A 25,388-nucleotide genomic window follows, 5' to 3' on the forward strand; every position below is an offset into this window, starting at 1 on the left:
ACTCCGACATTACTTGAAAGTCGTGCGGAATTCTCACGTCACTTTGAGGTTAGGCGGAATTCTGGCGTTGGGCAGAACTCTGGCATTGTTCTGAAGTCCAGCAGAATTTCGGAGTCTGGCAGAACTCTGGCGGTGGTCGAGGAGTTCTTCCCTCATAATCTTCTCTTCTCCTCTTCTTCTTGCTTCTTCTTGCTTCTTGCTTCAGTCCCCTCTCAAGAGAAATGAGGGGTCTATTTATAGATTTTCTGGAGTGGCATGACCCGTAAATAGATGAGAGATCAGGGGCGAATCGGGAGTGGTTTGAATGGACGGCCGATATTGAATCCCTTGATCATTAACTGTTCATCAAACATTTGAAGGTCTTAATGATGTCAGAATTTGACGATCTTGAGCTCGTTGGATTCGTCTCGTCGAGCCGCTCGATTTGACTATAAGGTCGTCAAATTTGAAAAATGTTTGGTAACTCAAATTGTGGTTTGAACCTTCCAACAGCGCTTCGGGTCCTTGATTTGGACTCATTTGGGCTCATATTGAGTCGATTTTGGTGTCGTTGGGTTCGTATTTCCGAGACGATCAGTTCGACAGTAAGTTTGCTGAAATCGGAGTTCATATGATCCCATAATTAATTTTTGAAGTTTCCTATTTGATTTTGCCTCGAGATTCGTGCTCGATCAAGATAATTTTATGATGACGTATCAAGATTTATCATTGATATGTCACAGAAATTATTTTAATCGGACATGAATCTTGATACAAATATGAATTGGAAGCTTTCAAAATTAAATTTGGAATCATCCAAATTATGATTTAAACAAGAGTAGCCAAATCGAACATCTCAAGAAGATCAACCCAAAGACACCAAATTCAGTCCAATCCAAGTCAAAATCAAAGGACCAACGCCAACTTGAAATTTTCAGAGCAACATTTGGATGTCCAATTGATATCCAAATATGACTTGCTTATAGTTGAATCAAGCGCATCAATGAGATGAATCCAAGAAGCCCAAGATCGCTTAATTCTAACATTATTATGGCATATAAACGTTAAAAAAATGCTTCATGATTGAGGAAATTTTATATCAACCATTCAATGAAACACTCCAAAATTGTCCTAATTATTCTCAATATTTATTAAGCATGTCACTCTGATGATTGTCTTTCCATAATGTTGCGATGGTTTCTGGGTTGTCTTGGGATCATTTGAGCAAAGCTTCTGAACAAGAAATTCATGTTAGAATTTAGCACTCAAATTCGATATAGTCTCAACCGATTTGATTCATTTAAAGAGCTATGAAGCAGGAGCCATCCATTCTATCATAGCAGCCATTACAAAACTAAACGAAGAGAAGTGAAGTGAACAGTAACTTTCATGTCTCACTAGTAATTACATGGAGAAGTATTTATCATAAGACTACTAGTGCAGCAATTACTAAACCACCCATAGACAGTTACATAAGGCTGAAAAGTTCCTGTACAGCTGCCTAGCTTAAGCTGAGAAAACAGAGAGTTAGAACAGGGGTTATGCGGCCTGTTGCTGTGGAGAGATTATTATGTGCGGAAACCGGACAGGAGAATCATCCGGTTTACGCTTAGGTACCGAGCGGTACAGAGCCACAGGGCTCTGTACCGCTCTGTACCAGACATGATGCATTTTTATTGGTGTCTGGACTCTGCACAGAATAATTTTTCGTTGATGTGAGACAGATGGGGTATCATTATCAATTCACAGTAATAACTGAGCATATGGATGATTTTTTCTCAGAAATATCATAATATTAGGAAACTTCTTAGAAACTGAAGAAATTCTCAGAAAGAAAATTGTTGCTCCATTTATTTCAAACGGACTAAAGTTTTATTCACTGCAATGTTTCACTTAAATGTACATGATGCCCCCCATGAGTCCATGACTAATCACATTTATAGCTATACAAACAAAAATGGAACTTCTTTGTGCTCAGTACAACAAGAGACACTAGAGAAACATATAATTCAAAGTATCATAACAAATGTATATATCATTAAAAATCTTCATCATCTTCTTCTTCCCTCCGCCCTGTAAATCGCCTGATTATAGCAGTGATGGCTCCAAACGCTAAGATAGCCACAAAAAACTCAAAGCCTCCACCAATCCCAACAGCGATGCTTGGCCCAGGCAGGAAGTAGGTGAATGGTGACCATCCCCAACCACCGTAGAATGGAGATCCATAGCCATAACCTCCCACTAAAGGTGGTGCAACTGGTGGGCTGATGAAGATGTTGGTCCTGCTTACAAATCAATTTTTTAGATATAAATCATAATTTTCTTCTTGTTCTTAAACTTCCAAATCAAAGAGAAAAAAAAATTTGGATCATAAAAACTAGGCCAAAATTTGATCAAGATGAATTTCAAAATTATTAATTTGCATTGAGATGAATGTAATACATGAATAACTAATCAAAACTTACAATCATCTCAAAATGAATTTTATCAAAACTAAAAAATTTGATCAAAATATCCTTATCCCTTTTTTTCCAAAAAAAAATATATATATAGTTTTTATCTTTTTATTTCTTGTTCATTTCTATGAACTCCAAATCAGATTGTGAGAGTTGTGCAAATCATAAGCAGATCATAGTAAGGCTCAAATTTGATTTCTTGAAGTTAAAAATAATATCTAGAAACCTCTCACATACACTCACCTAATAATATTTGGATTTCAATGCCTCCAATGGATACATTCTTACTCAGCGGATAAGCTTTCCCCTCGGTATGCCAATTGCATATTTCTTGATCATGCACCATCACAAAAAGGTCATAAATGCCATGACTTGCATTTAGGCTTTATCTCCAAACATGTATTACTTAATAAAAAATTGTTTCTTTTCCATAACTTCTCCCCACAAAATCAGAGTGCTACTTTCTATGCACCTTTGCCCCATCTAGTTCTCATAATGACCTCATGCAATACCTCATCACTACAATCATGCTACACTACCACATAAAAGGCTTTATCTCCAGACATGTATTATTTAATAAAAAAGTACTTGCTCATATACAATACGTTGACATTCCAAATCAGCAATATCTGGACGGCCTCGCAATTTCTCAGGCTCAGACTTACTATTGCCCCAGCATCATATGGTCTTCTTCTAGATCAAACAAACTATGCACAGAACCTCTTGCAGCATTCACAAATGCAAGACTGCAAAAGTATCTTCAATTTCAATCCAATCAAAATTCATTTCGGCCGCCGAGAGGCCCGAGACACTGAAGTCTGACTTCTCCAACCCCACTTTCTATATCAACTAGTTGGATCTCTCCAATACCTTACTATCAAATGATCAAACATCAAATTTGTTATTCATCTCGGTCAATCCACGCACAAACCACTCGAAGTCCACTAGTAACATCTCAAATGCTTGTTCAAGTATATTTAAGGCACACTCAACTGGGCATTCCAATCTATCGAGACAAAGATCCTAAAGTTAGAAAAACAACCAAAGGTTATTATGCCTTCCTAGGCAAAGCTCTTATCTCATAATGTGTTAGGAAACAAACAACTATATTTTGATCATCGATAGAAGCGAAAATTGGCTCCATTATCTTTCCCTCTTTCTCCTCAAAATTGCTATATTGCAATAATATTTCTGCTCTCGCTTTGACAAACAATTCTGTTTTTTCACACCCACAGTTAACACATTGAGATTGATATATATTTTATTAGAGATAGTATCAAAGATGATTACAGTTCAATATATTGCTTCCCAAGATCAACCTAGAGACGCTGCAATGTAGATGCATATATTGATGTGTAGGCCCCTAAAGCATGCAATACAACATTGGAAAAAAAGCTCAACACCATTTCCATTGACGTTTGACAATTCATACAATTTTAAATAGAAAAATGATTACCGTCAACTTCGTCGAGAAGTTATTGAACCCAACCGAAATGCTCATCGCTCACGATATCATAACTTGCTTGACAACCCATGCAACATTGTACCTTCACAACTTTGGAACCTCACAACCTTGCCACCTCGAGATCTCACCACCTCATGACTTTGCCAGCTTGTAAAACCATCATCTCGAGACCTCATCATTTCACAAATTCATTGCCTCACAAACTCACATGGCACCAGCCCTGTTACTGTTCACATGAATGATTTCCAAACAAAATAGAATGGTCCAACATATTACATGTCACAGGTTTTACTAGTGATTTAAATGACGCACACATCAATCACTACAAGTAACTCTCGCACGTATTAAACGACAATACCCTTTATTGAATGATCGCCGGAGTAGCCCCTATGCTTCTCCAAACAGAACCAAAGTTAACCATTGTTGCAGGACAATGGGCCATGAAACTTCTCAAAAAGGCATGCAGGATGCGTCAAATCAACAAAAGCATTTTTTTTTTTTGGCATGTGATCTAAAAATCATGCTAAAAACTCGAACTCAAAATCAGAAAATATTGCGCAAACTGAATAAGTTAAACTAAAATACATCCTTTTATGAGAGTCTTGTAACCACTTTCTAAAAGCATGAAAAAAGTCTTAAGGTTTTGCAATCACACTTTTAAAAACAAAACTCATCATTACATGATACTTTTAAGCTAATCATATTACCTGTGGGACAAGATATTATATGTTTTATATTTCAAGTCTGATCCTTCTCTTCATAAATACTTGATTTGATAAGACTTTAACCTCATGAGAGATGTTCAAGCAATAAATTTCAAATAGGTCTGGCTGGAAGATCCATTTAAATCATATCCTCGTTATAATTAAAAAAATTCACGAATGAGCAAACAACTATAAAATCCAAGAAGATATTTCATTTAACGCTCGCCTTAATCCTTCAAAGAATCTTAGGAGAACATTCATTTTCAAATGCAAACTCTCAAAGTCGCATCATCACATATATGGTAGATTGTAAAATTAATCTTCAAACACGATCCCTTATAAGCAAGGAGATAGAGGTGAGAAGATTCAAAGCGATCAAGTTCAAACACCATACTAATGGACTGGCCAATTTGATTGGGAGGGAATTACGAAGTTTTCTAATCAATAGGAAGCTATTTAGGAAGGTTCTTAATAACCAGAGAATTATTTAGGAAATTTTTAATTAGAATTAGGAGAGAATTATTTAGGACAAGAAATCTAATTTGAATTTTGATTTGAAGGGGATTAATTAGGAGATGTTTCCTAATTATAAAGGGTATATTTGGGGGCTAATTTGGAGCGGATTAATTAGGAGATGTTTCCTAATTGTAGAGGGAAAATCTGTGGGCTTATTTGGGGGCTGATTTGAGAGGGAATTGGGGGGAAAGCTATTTTGAAAATTATTATTTATTGTTTGTTATAAGTAGTAAGGGTTTATGTTATGTTTTTTAATTTGGAATTTTGTGAGTGTTTGTTGTGTACTGTTTTTGTGAGGAATCCTAGCGGCGTCTAGGGTTTGGGAGAGACGATCCTCCTCTCGAAATATAATCATTATATATTGTTTGTTTCGTATTTCTTTTCTTATCAATAAAAATTTGTTGTTTGCTGAATTTTTTCTTGTTTGTCGGCTGTTTTTTTATAAAAAGGTATATCAAATTGGTATCATAGCATTTTTTTGGAACCTATGGCAGCAAAGAAGATGGAGGCGTTGGAAAGGAAGATGGAACAAATCAAATCCAATGTGGAGAAGAAGTTCTCAACCATGGAGAAGGTTTACATATGTTGAAAATTGATGGGGAAGGATGGAGGAGATGTTAAGGAAGCTCATGGACATGCAATCTGAAACTCCACTGACGGCTCCAATTGTTGAACCTAACCAAGATTTGACCGGGATTACCTTGGCCCAATCTAAGGGAAGGAGATTGGGAGGAGTTCGATGAGGAAGGATCGAGAGGTGGAAATTTTGGGGAAAGAAGACGAGATGTCACATTTGGAGCCACTTTCAAGGAGGGGAAAGGGTGAAGGAGTGGGATTTTGGGTGGAGCTGCAGCGTTTGGAAGGAGAAAAATATGGGGAGAAGATAGAAGCACCAAACATGGTTCAACCACTCCTACAAAAGCATCGAGAGGTGTTCCAACCAGTTCAAGGGTTGCCTACTTCGCAGGAACACAAGTATACAATCATTTTGAAAGGAGTCTCACATATCAGTTTTCATCTATATCGTTCTCCCCAACTCCATAAAGATGAGATTGAGAGATGAGATGCTAGAGGCAGGGATCATTCGACCCAATGACAGCATATTTTTCAGTCCAATGTTATTAGCCAAATGCTTTGGCAGCAATTTTCTTTGTCAAGGTGGCACTTTAGGAGGGGAGTATTAATGGACTGGCCGATTTGATAGGGAGGGAATTAGGAAGCTTTCTAATCAAGAGGAAGCTATTTAGGAAGATTCTTAATCAAAGGGGAAGTATATAGGAAAATCTTAATTAGAATTAAGAGGGAATTATTTAGGGCAAGAAATCTAATTTGAATTTTGATTTAGAGAGAATTAATTATGAAATATTTCCTAATTAAAAAGAATATATTTGAGGGCTGATTTGGAAAAGAATAATTATGAGATGTTTCCTAATTGGAGAAGACAGATTTAAGGATAGATTTGAGAGGGAATTGGGGAAGGGCTGTTTTGAAATTTATTATTTATTGTTTGTAATAAGTAGTAGGCTTTATGTTATGTTTTGAATGCAGAATTTAGTGTGTTGTTGTCCACTATTTTTGTGAGGAATCCTAAAAGTATTTAGGGTATGGGAGAGACGGTCCTCTCGAAAGAGGACCAATATATCTTATTTATTCATATTTCTTTTCTTATCAATAAAAATATGTTGTTTGCTGAATTTGTATTGGTTCGTTGATTGTTTTTTATACCAAGGCGTATCATATACCCCTATGATGGACACCCTTATTATATATCATAACCATAGGGATTCATTTAAAAAAAAATAAAACTTTCAAAATAAAAATAAAAATGATGCAAATAACCCAAGCCCGATGATGGTCATTTTGACAAAAAAATCTCAACTAAAGGGGAATATGATTTTTAAAATGCCCTAAATCCCAACATAAATTATTTCGTGTTCAAATCTCAGGAAAATATTAAAATTTTAAAAAATTTAAAAATTTTCAAGTAAAATTAACCATCCTAAACTTAAAGAAAATATTCATTCACCCTCTATAACAGTTTGTCAATGGTGTAGCAGAAACAACAACAACATTAAGCATTTATCCCACTATGTGAGGTTGGCTATATGAATCTTTTTTCTACATTATATCCAATTATGAGTCAAATTCTCATTTAAATCTAACAAAGAAACGTTATTTCTATTATTTTCAAACCAAGTCTTTTTAGGTCTACCTCTACCTTTCTTAATATAACTCAAATTCAATACATCTACTTTCCTAAATGAGTCATCGAAGGCCGTCATTTTATATGACCAAACTATCTAAGGTAACTCTCTTTAATCTTACCTTCCACATGAGCTATTCCAACCTTTTCACGTAAGCTCATTTCATATCCTACCTCTAAGAGTAAAACCACTCATCCATCTAAGCATCCTCATCTCTACAACACTTAACATAATATTATGCTTCCCTTTTAATGGCCAACATTCTGCACCATAAATCATGCAGATCTCACCACCATCTTATAGAATTTTTCCTTAAGTTTGAGGGGGAATTTTCTATCGCATAATAAGCCTGATGCATTCCTCTATTTCAACCATCCAAGTAGAATTCTACTAATAATATTCCCATCTATTTCACCATCACTCTAAACAATAGACCCAATATATCTAAAACGTGTACTCTTATTAATGACTTGATCGCCCAAAGTCACAATCCCCACACTAGATCTATTACTACTAAAATTATACTCCATATATTCAGTTTTAGATCTACTCAAACGAAAACCTTTAGACTCTAAGATTGACCTCCATAATCCAAGTTTAGCTTCAACTCTCTCTCTAGTCTTATCAACAAAAAGAATATCATCAGCAAAAAGCATACACTAGGGTACAACCTCTTACAAATGTTAAGGGAGAACATCCATGACTAAAGCAAAAAGATATGGGATTAAAGCTAATCCTTGATATAATCCAACAAAAATAGGAAAATACTTGGTCAAAACACCTTGTGTTTAAACATAAGTAACAACTCCTGCATACATATCCTTTATGACTTGAATATACAAATTATTAACCATTTTCTTTTCTAGAACTCTCCATAGCATTTTCTTGGAACTTAATCATATGCTTTCTCTAAATCAATAAATATCATATGAAGATTCTCCTTATTCTCTCTATACTTCTCCATCAAACCTCTTAATAAATGTATAGCTTTCATGGTAGACCTATTCGGCGTAAATACAAATTGATTTTGAAAAACATTAGTATCACGTCATAACTTATGCTCCATAACTCTCTCTCATAGTTTTAAAGTATGACACATTAACTTAATTTCTCTATAATTCGCATAACCTTATGCATCATCTTTATTTTTAAAAATAGGAATTAACATGCTCATTGTCCACTCATCTGGCATTTTTTAGTCTTTAAAATAAAATTAAAAAAGATTAGTAAGCTAAGAAATTCCTTTATCTCCTAAGCATTTTCACACCTTTATTGGAATATCATCAGGTCCAACAGCTTTTCTATACTTCATTTTTTTAAAGCCTCTCTAACTTCAGTTTTACTAATATGCTATTAAAAAAATAAAAATCTTTATTTTCATTTACGATGTTAAGGTCACTAAAATCAATCGCATTCTCACAATCATCACAATCTTCATTGAAAAGTTTAGCAAAATATCTCAACCATCTTTGTTGAATATCCTCTTCTAATAAAAGTATTTTTTGATCTTCATCTTTAATGCACTTCACTTGAACTAAATTCTTACTATTACTATCTCTTTGTTTGGATAACTTACATATACATCTTTCATCCTTGTTAGTATTTAATTTATTATATAAATCATTAAAAGCTAAAATTTTTACATCACATATTATTTTCTTAGACTCATTGCGGACATCTTTATATCTTTCTCAATTATCAGAGTTTTTAAATCTAAACCAATTTTTACGATAAATCTTTTTATATTTTATCTTTTCTTGCACATTTTGATTCCACCACCAACTATTTTTACTATTAGGATCTTTTTTCTTTGATAGTCCAAAATACGATTTGCAGTGAATTTGTGGCGAAATATAATCCGACACAAAAAGTTGAGTCTTAAAATTATTTGCAGTGGAAAAAATCTGCCGAAAATATTTACAACATATTTGCGAAGGATTTTCGATGAATTTTCAGCCAAAAAATACCACAAATTAAGCCCAGCTGGGCAGGCTGCCAGCGCAAAACCGAACTGTCCGTTGCTCGCGCCATCTCCCGCATGACCAGCTGCCCACGCCTGATTGGATTGCCCGCACTATCTCCCACCTAACGGGATGAACATGCATGACTGGACTGTCCACTGCCCTCTCCCGCCTTATAGACTACCCGCACATGACCAAACTACCCGCATCATTTCTGGCCTAACTGGCCTGCCCGAGATTCAGACCTGCTCCACTCGTAAACCATCTCCTTTCTCCACAAGGCCACAAAGACAAAACATATTAGAAAGCTCTTTTTTTAATTTATATTATAACTCAGCTTGCGGTTGATTTACGGCGACAATTCCCATCGCAAATTAGCGAAAAAATTCCACCGCAAAAAAAAAAATCGCCAAAAAATTTCGACCAAAATCTGTCGCCATTTTTGACAAAAACTAATCTGCAGTGGATCCGACGGGTGTTAGGTATGTACGTTGGATTCATGGCTTGTTCTCCTCTCGTTTTGTTTCTACAGAGGTTAACAGCCTCAAATCTGCCGCAAACTACTGACTTTTCTGTAGTGATTTTTACAATATTTCTTAATATCACTAGCTATTTTTTCCCACATAATATTTAGCTTACTCATACAAAGACAATCTTAAGATCTAAAATCTTACTCTCAAAGATATTTTTATTAATATTCTTAAAAGCTCCCATATAATCCTAAAACAATATTTTACTTTCATTTTATATTCTCCACATTCATCTTAAAATCCAAAACTAATAAAAGATATTTGATACATAAACTTTCACTCGAAAAAATTTTACAATCTTTGCAATCTAAAAAAAATAATAATTCTGAGTTTTTCTATATCCATTCTTATAAGTGATGAGATGCTCATATCTTTTCTTAAATAAGGTATTAGCAATTACAAAATCATAAGCTATAGAAAAATATAATAGTCTTACCACCTTTATTAGTCGCTCCAAATTCGTAGCCACCATAAATGCTTTTAAAATCACTTACCTCTCTATCAATATGATAATTTAAATATCATCAAATAAAAACTCTTTCTTTAAGAGGCATCTTTTGTCTTAGTTATTCTAAACCATTCTAAAATTTTAATTTTGAACTCATATTCAAATCTATTTGAAGAGCATAAGTACTTATAATATTAATAATCTTATCATCAACAATAACCTTTAAATCTATAATTCTATCTTTAATTATATTATTTTTTACAACATTATCATTCAAACTATTATCTTTAATCATACTTACATCATTTCTAGTACGACTCCTTCCAGAATATCATAGTTTAAATCCTAAATTATCAATCTCCTTAGCCTTCACTCCAGCCCATTTAATTTCTTAAATGCATAGAATATTTATCTTCCGATGAATCATAATATATATTAATTTCATTAATTTGTCTGTAAGAGAACCTATATTCCAAATTTTTATCGTAATTTTAGTTTCATGGACTAGCTTCTTTGCCCACATCCGTCCATGATGTGAGAACCCTTGCCTATTTAACACTGCACCCAAGCATCGGTGCAACGACCCTTACCCATTTCTCATTATATTCAGGACATCTAGTACGTCGCTTCTATGAAACACCTAGCATTAATACAATATATTAAAATATTCATTTAATGATTATTCGACAAGATTTATACTAGCTGTTGAGTATCTAACGCGACCCTCCAACTTTCTCATCCAGGACTTAGGAGGTGGCAACAACAGTGTTAATATTTTGTCAATGGTGAAACTTGAAATTAACAATAGCTCATAAATAGTCAATGTCATATCGAGCATATCACTATGAATACTCTCAAAAGATATCATATTAGTAAGGACGTGGCACGTCTTATAGCCGTGTGGTTTTACTATTAAATGGTATCACTAAATATTGATTATGATTAGGGCCCTCTAGTTGGGTGGTTTTACCATAAAAATGCACCATTAAATTACAATTACAACCAAAGCCCACAAGTTCTTCCATGGCCCCAAATACCCTAGTGACAAATCATATGATGCCTTCAATTGGATACAAAACTCTTTGTTAGCTAAGATCGACTTAAAATTATCTCTAAAGATAAACAACCACCCTATATCTTTAAAGTACTCTTGGACTATACAACCTATGGTTATAGACTAGGATCCTTTGATTGAGTTAAGTTAACTATCTTCATTAACTATGTATATCAGAATCAATCGGGAAGATAAAACTATAGCATCTTGATTGACTCTGTCATTATTTCCCCTAGCATCCACTTAAAGCTAATGGCATAAAAACTATTCAATCAAAATTGTTGCTATTATACAATCAACACTCAACACCTAACGACTAGTCTTAATACAAAATTTTATGTCATCACTAAGAGGGGTAGGGGTAATTAGCTATATGGGATTGAGCCTATGATAAATCTGAAGCTAGATCATAAAATACTTATAAAATGAGAGCGAAACCTATGATTAGTATCTTTTTTATAATTTAATTTGCCTCCTAAAAATTTGACTCCGAATGAACAGAGCTTGACACGAATTTTGCGAGCACACAATGACCTTGTATCATCATGATTTTGTTGCCTTGCAACTTTGTTAGATTATAAACACCCATCCTTAAGATGTCATCGCCTTACAACCCTATCGACTTGAGACATCGCACCACAAAACCTCATCACCTAGTGATTTCATTGGATCCGCCCATTACCATGTCACCTCTAACCATACCAAGAATGGCAACCTTGTCAACACCACCGACCTTGCTATAACCATCAAAATTGACCAGCACCATCGACTAGGCCAACAACATGCTCATGTATTGGCCTTCAAATCTATCGTGAGCTTGACAAGTTAATCAATTTGATCTACTCTCAAATGAAGATATCACAAAGGAAAACCACTTCTTGGTTGAGTACAATCGAATGCCTAACTCAAAAGCTCCTAAGATTTTCGTTCTCTAAGAGCCCACTGGCAGCAAATTCAAAAGTTGTTACGAGCTCGGTGATGAGCTCGGAAGAGGTAAGTTTTGCATAGCATATCTCTATGGTGATAAGGAGATGAGTAAAAATTTTTCTAGCAAGTGAATTTCAAGGTTGAAGCTAAGGACTGTTGTTAATGTTGAGGATAGAGTTTGAAATTATGAGGCATATGCTATCTCATCTTAAGCTTCCCTTTTGAAATCAGCTTCTATGGCAGTACATTCAGGGCATCACAGTTCCTAGTTAAAGCATATATAATTATGAGAGTGAATGGAAGAAAAGATGGTGGTGAGGTGGAATAGAATTAGCACGAGCAAAAGGTAAGAAGCTCAGGAAACTAGTGGTCTGCCATAATGAGACTCTAAGGTTTGTTCCACTCCCCTTAATATGTCTGTGAATTCTTAACGCAAGTGTTTGGTAAACGTGTGAATAAAAATTTGAGCTATGAGACAATCGAAACGAGCAAGAAAAGCAACCTTGGCAATGAGTAGAAGAAGTCATTTGTTGGTTCTTTTCATGCAAAAGGCATTGTCCTAGTGAAAATAGGCATTGAAGTAGCCTAAATTAAGGAAATGATGAAGTGCTGATTGAAGTTTTTGAAGGTCTCGTGTTTCTCTTTATTAGGACTTTTCAAAGAGAAAAACATCCTAAGAACCCAGACAATGCTTTCCATGGGTTGCTAAAAGATTCTATCCCACTAGGAATTATGACTCGGACTCAAGCTAGTATGGATTTTGATTAAATATGAAGGTGCCACACTTATTCACCAAAACAATGTCTGTCAGTCTGGGATTACTCCAAGCGATTCTCAGATTAGTAGCATTGCTTATTGGCTCACTTGGATTCCACAGGGATAATCTCAAGTAGGTGGATAGGTATCGACAGCCAAGCAATTATTGTCAACCAATTATCATTCTCGTTATTCATCATTAGCGGTTGTGGCATCCAAGTTAACATGGCCAAGAAATATAAGGCATGTAAAAAAGTTTTCATATTACCTCAAATTTATCCTCTTACTCTAAAGCCTAAGGATTTCATTCTTGCTATGGATCACATGATGAGAAAAAAAAATGATGAGAAGGAGACTTCAGTACTCATAACATCAAATAAATGCCTTACGCTACTGTCAGTCCATCACTTCCGAAGGCCTCACAAGTGGTCCCCTTCACACAGCCTCTGCTCCAGCCGCCCTCAACCGTTCTCCACTCACCTGCTACTAACGTTTCTCTGAACAGGGATAGTGTCATGATTAGTTATGATGATATCTTCTCTATATATGCTATGTAACTCTTCTTTACAAATTAATGAAGAAATGTTTCATCTACAGTAAAACTTGCTCTTCTCTTCTTGATTTCTCTTCATGGTATCAGAGCTCTGAGTTTCGTCACCGTCTTCATTCATGGCGGGACAAAGCTCCACCTCGACTGGCACTTCTCCGGCGACTTCTCCGGCAACATCTCTGTCTGCTGTAATGGCAGATTTCACTGTGCTTGCTCCACTCAAGTTCCTCATGATGAATCTAAAACACATTGTCAATCTTCAACTCTCCAACGAGAACTATGTCATTTGGAGCTTGCAAGTGTACAAGCTCTTCACTGCTAATGGTTTTGACGGCTATCTCACCGGAAAACCGACGCGTCCGAGCGGATCATCTTCCGATGCCGAGCAGAAGTTGTGGCTTCTAATAGATCAAAATCTTGTGGCTGCTCTGCTTTCCACCATTTCGCCTTTAGTCCTCCCTTACGTCCTTCATCTCTCCACCTCCGCTGAGATCTGGAGTACTCTCGCGAGTCGCCTACAGCCTACTAACAGATCGAGAGTTATTCAGCTCAAAAATGAGCTTCATAACATTCAAATGAAGGACTCAACCATGACACAATATCTCTCACGGATTAAACAGCTAGTGGACAATATTGTCTCTGCGGGTTCTCAAGTGGATACAGAGGATATTATGATGTACATTCTGAATGGTTTACCCCCACACTATAATCCTTTCAAGACCTCCATACGAACCACACAACTACCCATCAGTTTGGATACTCTGTATTCTCTTCTATGTAGTGAAGAGATACACGTTAACAATGAACTGTTGCGTGACAATCCAACTGCCACAGATAATGTGGCATTCTATACTGGCCGAGGTCGTAGCAGTAGAGGTCGGGGTAGCTACCGTGGAAGAAACTTTCCACCCAGATCACCACCTAGCAATGGTCGCTCCACACAGACTCAGGGAAACACTCACCCTGTTTGTTAGATCTGTGGAAAGCCTGTGCATATTGCCATTGATTGCTGGCATAGATGCAATATGAATTATTCTTCCTATTCACCCTCTCGAGCTCTTCTGTCTCAACCGCAAAACACCAATGCAACTGAGTGGATACTAGATACCGGGGCTTCAAGTCATCTTACCTTTGATTCTACCAATCTGCAGCAACCCGTGGCTTACCCTGGCACAGACTCCGTCTCTATTGCCAATGGGAAGTCCCTTCCCATTCAACACTAAGGTCAAGGAATCTTGCCTCTCCCAAACACTCCACATAAGCTTTATCTTCCTAATATTCTACACGTTCCGTCATTAACTCATAATCTGCTTTCCGTTCACAAGCTCACCAAAGATAATAATTGTTCTCTCTCCTTCGACGCTAATGGTTTTGTCATTCAGGATCTGTTGCACAATCAAGTCCTTCTCCGTGGTCCTACCCGTGACGGTCTCTACTCCATTCATACGCCCAAGATCCGCTCTTCTCAAACTGCCTTGCATTCACCAACCATATCCAGCTCGGTCTGGCACAATCGCCTTGGACATCCACATCTTCGCGTCTTGAAGTCTCTACCTAAATTAGTTCCGTCGTTATGTATTTCTTCTAGTTATGATATGTGTCGGTCTTGTAATGTGGCTAAAAGCCATAAGTTGTCGTTTCCTTTAGAATCTACAGTTGCTTCCACTCCTTTTTCTCTTATTCACACATATGTTTGGGGACCTTCACCGGTTCCCTCAACTAATGGCTATTACTACTATGTTACCTTTATTGATGATCATTCTTCGTTTTTGTTTTCTTTACTTACTTCAATCTAAAGATCAAACTCTTACGAAGTTCATACACTTTAATAAACTTGTTAATATAGCCTTTAACAGTAAAATTAAAACAATTCGATCCGACAATGGCGGAGAATTCATTAACAATCTCTTCACTAACTATCTTTCTCAAAAGGGTTTAACTCATCAACGCAGCTGCCCCTATACACCCGAACAAAATGGACTAGCAGAACACAAAAATAGACATCTTCTGGACATCACCAGAGCTCTACTTCACACTGCCAACCTTCGCTCCAAGTTCTGGGCCGAAGCTGTCCTCACCGCCAACTACCTTATTAATCGTTTACCTACCAAATCCCGTAATCTTGCAACTCCATACAAACTGCTTCACGGCACATTACCAAATTATAATCATCTCAAAACCTTTGGCCGTCTTTATTACCCATGGCTTCGTCCCTTAACCACGAACAAACTCCAACCCAGATCTCAAGATTGTATTTTTCTCGGTTATTCATCATCTCATAAAGGATATAGATGTTACAATCTTGCCACCAACCAATTTCATATCTCTCGTCATGTGATATTTTATGAACATCACTTTCCCTATTCAAATCAGTCCAAACATCCCACCTCCATATCCATATCTACTCCTTCCATCTCCATGTCTACCCCTTCCTTACTTATTCCTGCATCAACTCTCATACCACCCAATCCGTCTAACTCCTCTGGCATAATACAACACACCTCCTCTGACTTAAATATATCCTCTCCCTCTACGTCCCGTTCCCCCTTTCCTTCATCCACTACATCCCCACTATCTTCCCCTGCATCTCCCACACTTCCTATCAATTCTCATGCTCAGCCTATTCATCCAATGGAAACCCGTTCGAAAACTGGTCATCTTAAACCCAAAGTTATTTTCGATCTCTCTGTTACCACTCCCACCACCTACAAACAAGCTATTCAATCTCCACATTGGCGCAATGCCATGTCAAGTGAATTTCTTGCCCTTCAAAAACAATCCACATGGCACCTCACTCCTCCTCCGACCAACATTCCCATCCTTGGCTGTCGTTGGATTTACAAAACCAAGTTAAACTCTGCTGGCCAGGTTACCACCCACAAAGCTCGCTTGGTTGCTAAGGGGTTTGCGCAGGAATACGGTATTAACTACAAGGAGACTTTTAGCCCGGTAGCAAAGTTCCCCACCATACGCATTCTACTTTTAATTGCTCTCCATCACAAATGGCCAGTTCAACAATTTGACATTTCAAATGCTTTTCTCCATGGTGACTTACCAGACACGGTTTACATGCACCAACCTCCTGGCTTCATTGATTCTCAGTTTCCAAATTATGTTTGTAAACTCAATAAATCCATTTACGGATTGAAACAGGCTCCGGGCCAATGGTTTAAGAAGCTTACATCTTCTCTGCAAGTTTCGGTTTTCACTTCAGCAAAGCAGATCCTTCCTTGCTGATTTTCAACAATGGTGATATCAGACTTTATTTTCTGATTTACGTTGATGACTTACTTTTAACCGGGAATGATGACAGCACAATGAAATCTCTTCTTATTAAGCTTCAAACAGAGTTTTCTCTCAAGTCCTTAGGCTCCATTTCTACTTTTCTTGGGATTCAGATTCACACAACTGACTCCGGCATTTTGCCTCATCAAAGTGCCTATGCCAGCAAACTTCTTCAATCAGCAGGCTTCCTCAACTCAAAGCTGGCATCCACACCAATGGCTGTCAAGCCTTCACGCAAAGCTGATGCAATGGAGCCTTATTCCAATCCCTCTCAATACCGGCAGCTAGCAGGAGCACTCATGTATCTCACCATTACAAGACCAGATATTGCATTTGCCTCCAATCATATCTGTCAATCGATGCACCATCCCTCCAATCAAGACTTCCAAGCACTTAAACGACTCTTGCGCTACGTCAAAGGTACTCAAACCTTTGGTCTGTTCTACCAGCAAGGAGATCTTACACTACATACCTATGTTGACGCTAACTGGGCGGCTGATCAGTCTGACCGGAAGTCCATTTCTGGCATTTGCTCTTTTCTCGGTCCAAATCTCATCTCCTGGCAAGCCAAGAAGCAACCGACTGTTGCTAAATCCTCTCCTGAAGCCGAATATCATGCTCTCTCTACAGCTACCTCAGATGTCCTTTGGCTTCGCCGGCTGCTACAGGAATTTCAAGCTCCTCAATTATCACCTACTCCAATTTTCTGTGATAATACTTCAGCGATTTCTCTCGCTCACAGTCCGGTGTTCCATGCCCGGACCAAGCACATTGAGTTGGACTATCATTTCATAAGCGACCATATACACTCCAAGGATGTTCACATTCAACATATTCACTCTCTGGATCAACCAGCCGACATCCTGACCAAACCTCTTCCTCCTCTTCGCTTCCATCAGCTTCGCACCAAATTGACCGTCCAAAATTTGGCCGCTGAATTTGCGGGGGGATGTCAGTCCACCACTTCCGAAGGCCTCACAAGTGGTCCCCTTCACACAGCCTCTGCTCCAGCCACCCTCAACCGTTCTGCACTCACCTGCTACTAACGGTTCTCTGAACAGGGATAGTGTCATGATTAGTTATGATGATATCTTCTCTATATATGCTATGTAACTCTTCTTTACAAATTAATGAAGAAAGGTTTCATCTACAGTAAAACTTGCTCTTCTCTTCTTCATTTCTCTTCAGCTACAAGCTTTGGATGACTATACAACTTAAGTTGTTGGTTAAGTGGAGGGTGGTGTGAAATGCATTGCATGCAGTCCTTCTGACCGTAACTTCTAGAATAGAGCCATGATTTAAAGAAGTTCCAGATGAATCTGCTCTAAACCTAAAGAATGATTCATAGGCAATGTAGATGTTTATCCCTACAAATTTTATGCCCCAATTTCTTGGAGAACTGATGGGAGTATTTTGCTACTCTTGAAGACTTCGTGATTTTTTTTTTTTTTTTTTTTTTTTTTTTGAACAAATTAAAGAATGAATCTGGTAAGTTACATTCTCAGATTGAAGCCAAGGGTTGCAGCATCCGAGAATGGCACCCACGTCGAGGCCATTGTTGTCAAACTGAACTCTAGGTCAAGTTCTTTCAGAGATAAGGGAAGTCGTCCTTCCCTTTCCAAAATGGGTTGTATTAAATGGCGTAGGCATGGAGGAGGAGATATACAATAGTTTAATTTTTCATGTTCTATCGGGCCGCTCTTTGTTGGCTTTATTGTAGTCCTTTGGAGAAGAACCCTTCTCCATTCTAGCCTTCTCTTGTTCTCCTACATCGCATATTTACTAAAGCTTTATCCAACAAACATTTCAATTCTCTACGGGATAAACTGCTGCTCCAATTCTAGAACCAACACTTTGAGGGATAATAACAACACTTTGAGGGACATCAATAACACAACAACAACAACAACATCAGCAACAGGCTTTATTCCACTACGCGGAGTCAGCTATATGAATCCTTTTTCTCCATTGTGTCCTATTAAAATCAAATTCTTATTTAAATCTAATAAAGAAAGATCATTTCTAATATTTTTTATTTCTAACCAAGTCTTTTTAGGCATCAATAACACTACCTATAACAAATACCACAACGAGGTACAACTCATTCTTGTACCATCACTATCTCTACCCTTCACCTAATACCATCATAGGTAATATCGATCGTCAATGTATAACGGCATATGTCTACTTGTACCACTGCCTATGCTCTAGCTCTATATAAGAAAAAGCACCACTTGTAGCAAATATATGAAAAATAAATACAGAAACAGTTATCTTCCTTTCTAGCCTTTTCTATGTTTCTTTTAACCTTTCATTAATATAGCAACTATTTCAACTATCAGTAACTACAAGCTGATATAACTATGTAATACATTATACAAGGCCATTGCAAAACTTCTTGCTGACAGGGCTTAAGAAAGTTATTCTAGTCATTATTCATCCAGCCCAAGCCGTTTTCTTACAAAACACAAACACTGCCGACACATCTCTTTGGTGAATAGGCTGACCAGCAGTTTTAAATCTCTGAATTTTAGAAAAGTTTTTCTGCATTAAAATTAATCTGAAAAAAGCTTTTGATTATATTAATATGTTATACATCCTATATTGTATGGATCAAAACGGTCGTTCCCCTCAATTCACCAAATGGGTTTAAGCCTGAATTTTTTATGCTCCCTCTCTATGATTATAAATATTAAAGTTAAAGGTAATTTTAACTTTTCAAATAACCAAATGCAATGGTGTCCAGACCTCTTCTTTTTCATAATTGCAATGGAAACTTTGTCTTGACTTTTTTATAATGATGTGGATAAAGAATGATATCATCCCATCTCCATTGATAACCTGCCTTTCCATGTCTTATTGCTTCAACGTTTTGGTGGTTTCTCTGTTTTAAGATCACGCTAATGGCTAGATTTTATGATGTGGTTTTTGGGTTTTGGGTGATCATGACCCTCATGCTCAACCCAGCTGCTGTAGTACACAATTCCAATACAGATACTAAACCTCAACTAGAAAATGAGGTATAAAAGAAATTATTAGGTGCGGATGAAGCACACAATTCCAATACAGATACTAAATTTCGTTTGGGACAACTTTCGTACTGCTTCATAAAAGAACTTTTTAGTACAAAATATTAGAGTCAGAATAATATATGCATTACAACTTTAGCTAATGCTGACCTATAATATATCTACACGTGTAATGCACCATTAGGTGATCTATATATAGTAGCCTATACATCTTGTTATGTGAATGAAATGAATCTTTCTGTCTTGCTATCACAATCCTTTCTTTGTTCTTGTATCCGGTTCTGTTCTTGAGTTTCTACATGGTATCAGTAGCGGGCTCATCCTGAGGACCATCCATGGCATCTTCAGCTTCGACGTCGGCATCATCGCGCACGACAGCGGTGCAAGGTGATTCATCCGACAAGCCTCTCCTCTACCCTCTCTCAAATTCATCGTCTCCAATCTCAAAACGCTCCTTTCTCATCATCTCTCCACGGAAAACTATCCGATCTGGCGGAACCAGATCCTCAAACGATTCAAGGCGAATGGCTTCGCACAGTTTCTTGAATCATCATCCGAGTCCGTTTCTTCTCAGGTCACTTCCGACCAAGAACACACCGATCTTGATCCTGGAACCAACAAATGGCTTATCACTGACCAAAACCTCGCCGCAGCAATCTGCTCCACTATTTCTGCTCCGGTGCTACCCTATGTCATGCATCTTGAGTCCACCCATGATATCTGGACTGCCCTTCAAACTCGCTTTCAGTCCTCCAACCCATCCAAGGTAATATAGCTTAAAAATGAGCTCCACAACATATCAATGTGCAACATGTCAATGCAAGAATACCTGATGGAAATCAAGAAACTTGTCGATCACATTGTCTCCGTCAGATCTACCTTAGATACTGAAGACATCATCCTATACATCCTAAACGGTCTTCCCCCTCCATACCAATCGTTCAAAACTGCGATCCGGACACTGCAATCTCCAATCTCCCTAGAAAATCTCTATGCTATGCTAATTAGCGAAAAGATTCATCTCCGAGCCGACACACAACGTTTTTCTACCACACCTGACGTCCATACAACTCTCTATTCAACGCGCAGGCGTGGACGCCGCGGGCAAGGCCGACAACAGCAAACCTCCAACTCGACATCCAAACCTGGATCAAAATCGTCTCTAATTTGCCAAATATGCACAAAACGTGGTCACACAGCGGACATCTGCCGGCATCGGCTTAATGCATACTACACCCCGCCATCATCCCAGCTCAATAACAATGGCCACGCTCTTCTTGCCACAACCGATACGCCATCAACGGACTGGTATCTTGACTCTGGTGTGTCATCGCACATGACAAATGGCTCGGACAACCTTATTCAAGCCTCGTCATACAAAGGCTCAGATCAAGTCACGGTGGGGGACGAAAGGTCTATTCTGATTGCTCGCTCATGCACGGGAATCCTTTCTATCCCGGATCGTAAGTTGTTTCTATCTCACTTACTTCATATACCTTCTATTTCACATAATCTAATTTCTCTCTCAAACCTTGTCACTGACAATCAAATCTCTATCACTTTTGATCCTAAGGGCTTTATTTTTAAGGATTTGCATACTCACAAAATTCTACTCCCAGGTCCATGTAAAGAAGGCCTATATCCGATCTCGATCAAGAAACCCGAAGCACTCAAGCACGCCCTCTCCGCCATCCATGCGGGGAATCCAAATTAGCACGAAAGACTCAGACATCCTCACCAAAGAATACTTTTGCAAGTCTTTTGATCCTACAGTTATTGAGTTTATGTTGTATACGCAGTAACGGATAGTTGTGCTTGTAAGACTTGCAAAAGTCACAAATTAGTGTTTGCAAATTCTGTAAACAGAAAAAGAACTCTTGATCTTCTCCATTCTGATGTATGGGGACCCTCTCTGGTCCCCTTGCACCAAGGATTCCGATACTATCTTCTTGTTATAGATGATTACTCTCGTTTTGTTTGGATATTTCCACTTGCTTTTAAGTCTGATGTTATGCAAATCTTTATTAATTTTATTACTTTCATTGAGAAATAGACGAATAATCAAATTCAAGCTGTGCGTACCGACGGAGGAAGCGAATATGTTAACCACAACTTGCAAACCTTTATTCAATCCAAGGGTATCCAATATCAGTTATCCTTCCCCTACACCAGAGCTCAAACAAGATCGCTAAAACCCATCTGTCGTCTCAATCTGCTTCACCATGAGTCACTCTCTACGGATCCAACGAGCTACACAGAGGCAAACAAATCATTTGAATGGAGACAAGCCATGGCTGCTGAATTCTTCGCTCTCCAAAAATAGGGAACATGGCAACTCGTTCCTCCTCCTCAAGATGCATCTATTCTAGGGTGTAAATGGACCTTCCGCAAGAAATTACACTCAGACGACTCCGTAGCTCGATTCAAAGCTCGTCTAGTAGCCCAAGGTAATCAGCAAGAATATGGGTTCAATTATGGTGAGACATTCAGTCCGGTAGCGAAGCTACCAACTATTAGAGTTCTATTTACAGTAGCACTCCATCACGGCTGGAGAATTCAACAACTCGACGTGGCAAAGGCTTTTTTACACGGCAATCTCAATGAAACTGTTTATATGCGGCAACCAAAAGGATTCAAGGACTCCATTCATCCAAACCATGTCTGCCTACTTCGCAAGGCCATCTATGGCCTTAAACAGGCTCCTCGACAATGGTACACAACCTTCTCCAATCATCTGGTCAGTCTCGGGTTTCAACACAGCAAGGCTGACCCCTCTCTACTCACGTTTCGCCAAGGACACATTCAAATATTCCTACTAGTATACGTAGATGATATACTAGTCACCGACAACAATGAGTCTGCAATTTCTACCTTTCTCAACCAACTCCACGTTACATTTGCGCTCAAACATCTCGGTATTGCTAATCACTTCCTAGGCATCAAGATTCACACAATACCAGATAAGCACTTCCTATCTCAAACTTCATATGCTCTTTCTATAATTCAGCAATCTAATCTCACCAACTGTACTCTATAGCTAACCCATCATGTACCAAGCTGCCGTCCAAGCTTCAACTAGACTCCACTCTCGCGGATCCAACAATGTACAGAAAGATCACTGGTGCCCTTCAATATCTCACCATCACCCGTCCGGACATAGCCTATGACGTCAACGCTCTCTCACAGCATATGCATGATCCACAGCCAAATCACATATATCTACTTAAACGACTTATCCGCTACATCAAAGGGATGCTTAACTTCGGACTACCGATCACAAATTCAGATTACTCTTCGCACTTTCTCGGACGCCGACTGGGCCAGTGATCCCATCACCAGCAAATCAACATCTGGCTACTGTACCTTCCTGGGCAGCACACTTGTTTCATGGGCCATCAAAAGGCAAACTACGGTCTCTCGTTCGTCTACGGAGTCTGAGTAACGTGCTCTTGCCGCCGCAACAGCGGATACTATCTGGCTCAAATGTTTGCTTGCTGACTTTCACATTTCCCATGACCGACCCATCGATCTATACTGTGACAACACATCTGCAATTGCTCTGGCAAACAACCCGGTGTTCCATGCCAGAACCAAGCATATAGAGATTGATCACAGGTTTCTTCGAGAACACATCAACACCAATCATATTCGTCTTCAACCAATCAAAACGATTGATCAAATAGCTGACATTTTGACAAAACCTCTGTCCACGCCAAGATTCAAGCAAATACGGGACAAACTAGCAATCATCCAAGATCCATTAGTTTGTGGGGGGCTATTAGAATCAGAATAATATATGCATTACAACTTTAGCTAACGCTGACCTATAATATATCTACACGTGTAAAGCACCCTTAGGTGATCTATATATAGTAGCATGTACATCTTGTTCTGTGAATGAAATGAATCTTTCTGTCTTGCTATCACAATCTTTTCTCTGTTTTTGTATCCGGTTCTGTTCTTGAGTTTCTACACAAAAAATTTAAATTTAAGAAATTTTTGTTCTAAAAGCCGTTTTAAAAAGCAAGAAGAAAGCCGTCTGAAACAAAGCCTAAGAAAACCTCAGTGGAAGCATTTTCTGATGTGAAAAATGAGAATATTTGTTTGTATTCACTGGACATTTGTTTGAGCCCAACTAGATGTTGTTTCCTTCTCACTCTCTATATACAGAATTTGGTTTTCTTTTATAAATATGTATTTTTTAATGGATTTACATATTTATAGAATTTGTGGAGTTATACACAGTTTTTTCAAGGCCTTTTGCCGCCTTTTTGTAACTAAATCTTGTTTTGATTAATTAGCCTTTGAACTAAGCCTCCAATGTATGTCTGTTTGATTAACATGTTGGAGCTTCAGCTCTCATTTTCCTCCCAAGAAAAAAAAACATTTATTTGCAAATTTTGTAAGTCCGAATAAGGAGTGAGCGCTGCACAGTTAACAATTCTAAGTTCTAACCGTGAATTGTTGTTAACTCGAGGACCGGAAGACCTCGGAGGTGCCGACCGGAACGCTTTCCCTCCGATTCTACCACCGCTCTTAGCTGCCTCCGCATCGCCGACGGCACCCAAAGCCAAAACGCCGGCAGCCACCGCGACAACAGCCAGCTTCGCTATAGGGAACTTATCGCATCGGCTGCCAAAAAAAAGCTTTAATCATACAAAACCAATTTGAAATTCAAATCACATGGATGATAGATTCAGTACCTTGATTGGAAGTCCGAGCCTTCTTTGTTCATGGAAGCTGACGCTCGATACGGGGATAGAAAGAGATGCAAGGGTTTCTTGGTGTTGGTTTGACGTATTGGAGGAAGGAAAGGGTTTCCTGTGAGAAAGTTTCGGTGAGAAGAGAAGGAAATAGCCATGGCTTCTAGAGCTTTTTTTCAGCTCTGTTACTGTCAGCTTGTGTTCAGCGGGGGAGAAAGGAGTGAGAAGGGGTGAAAACTGGAACGGAAGCTTATCTATGAGATTGAAGGATTGCCACGTGGCATTGGTTGCACGGCTCTTGAAAATTTTGTAACAAGGCTCTTTGTTAAAAAATGATCTGAAATAAAAGTTATTTATTTATAAATAATAAGAAAACTGTATATAAATAATACAATGATGATAGTTATTTTATAGAAAAATGATGATTTTAGTGTTAATTGCTTGTAGCATAAGAAACTTTGCCTTTTTATTTTTATAGAATTATGCTTTGGTTCATTTAAAAACTTGCACAAAATATTTATATAAAATAGAAAAATAAATTTCTTATATATATAATTTGTTTTATCAATTTTGAATTTCTTTTTGGAATAAATATTTTCTTTCCATTCTAATCAAATTTTTAATGAATAACTATTTTTTATCACTATTTTGATTAATTAGTAGCACTCAAAATATCTAAATAAAAAATAAATAAATAAAACCCTCTTAAAAATCCCTCACCCTCATCATGCCCACTAGTCATCGCTGGTGCCACTAAACACTTCAATACCCTTTCCTGCGAACTTCGTCTCGCATGGACCCCATCGATGCCCACAGTGCGA

The 25,388-nt window shown here is 37.9% G+C and overlaps 1 protein-coding gene across 1 annotated transcript; it reads right to left on the minus strand.

The window, feature by feature from the left end:
- Positions 1-1,808: 1,808 nt before the first annotated feature.
- On the minus strand, positions 1,809-24,791 carry LOC110111374. The gene is made up of 3 exons (XM_020843219.2): positions 24,568-24,791; positions 24,320-24,496; positions 1,809-2,261 (listed from the first exon to the last, which is right to left on the minus strand). Exons 1-3 carry the CDS (start codon positions 24,723-24,725, stop codon positions 2,018-2,020), a joined length of 579 nt encoding a protein of 192 aa, XP_020698878.1. The 5' UTR covers positions 24,726-24,791; the 3' UTR covers positions 1,809-2,017.
- Between the last annotated feature and the right edge of the window lie 597 nt (positions 24,792-25,388).

The sequence above is a fragment of the Dendrobium catenatum genome, unplaced genomic scaffold (assembly GCF_001605985.2).
Source record: "Dendrobium catenatum unplaced genomic scaffold, ASM160598v2 fragScaff_scaffold_1199, whole genome shotgun sequence".
NCBI lineage: Eukaryota > Viridiplantae > Streptophyta > Magnoliopsida > Asparagales > Orchidaceae > Dendrobium > Dendrobium catenatum.

Excerpts from the sequence above, each read along its gene's own strand:
- LOC110111374 (XM_020843219.2), bottom strand. The coding sequence starts at position 24,725 with ATGGCTATTTCCTTCTCTTCTCACCGAAACTTTCTCACAGGAAACCCT. Across the intron at positions 24,497-24,567 it reads GGCTCGGACTTCCAATCAAG|CCGATGCGATAAGTTCCCTA; the intron begins GTACTGAATCTA and ends TTTTTTTGGCAG. Across the intron at positions 2,262-24,319 it reads CGAGTTAACAACAATTCACG|GACCAACATCTTCATCAGCC; the intron begins GTTAGAACTTAG and ends ATTTGTAAGCAG.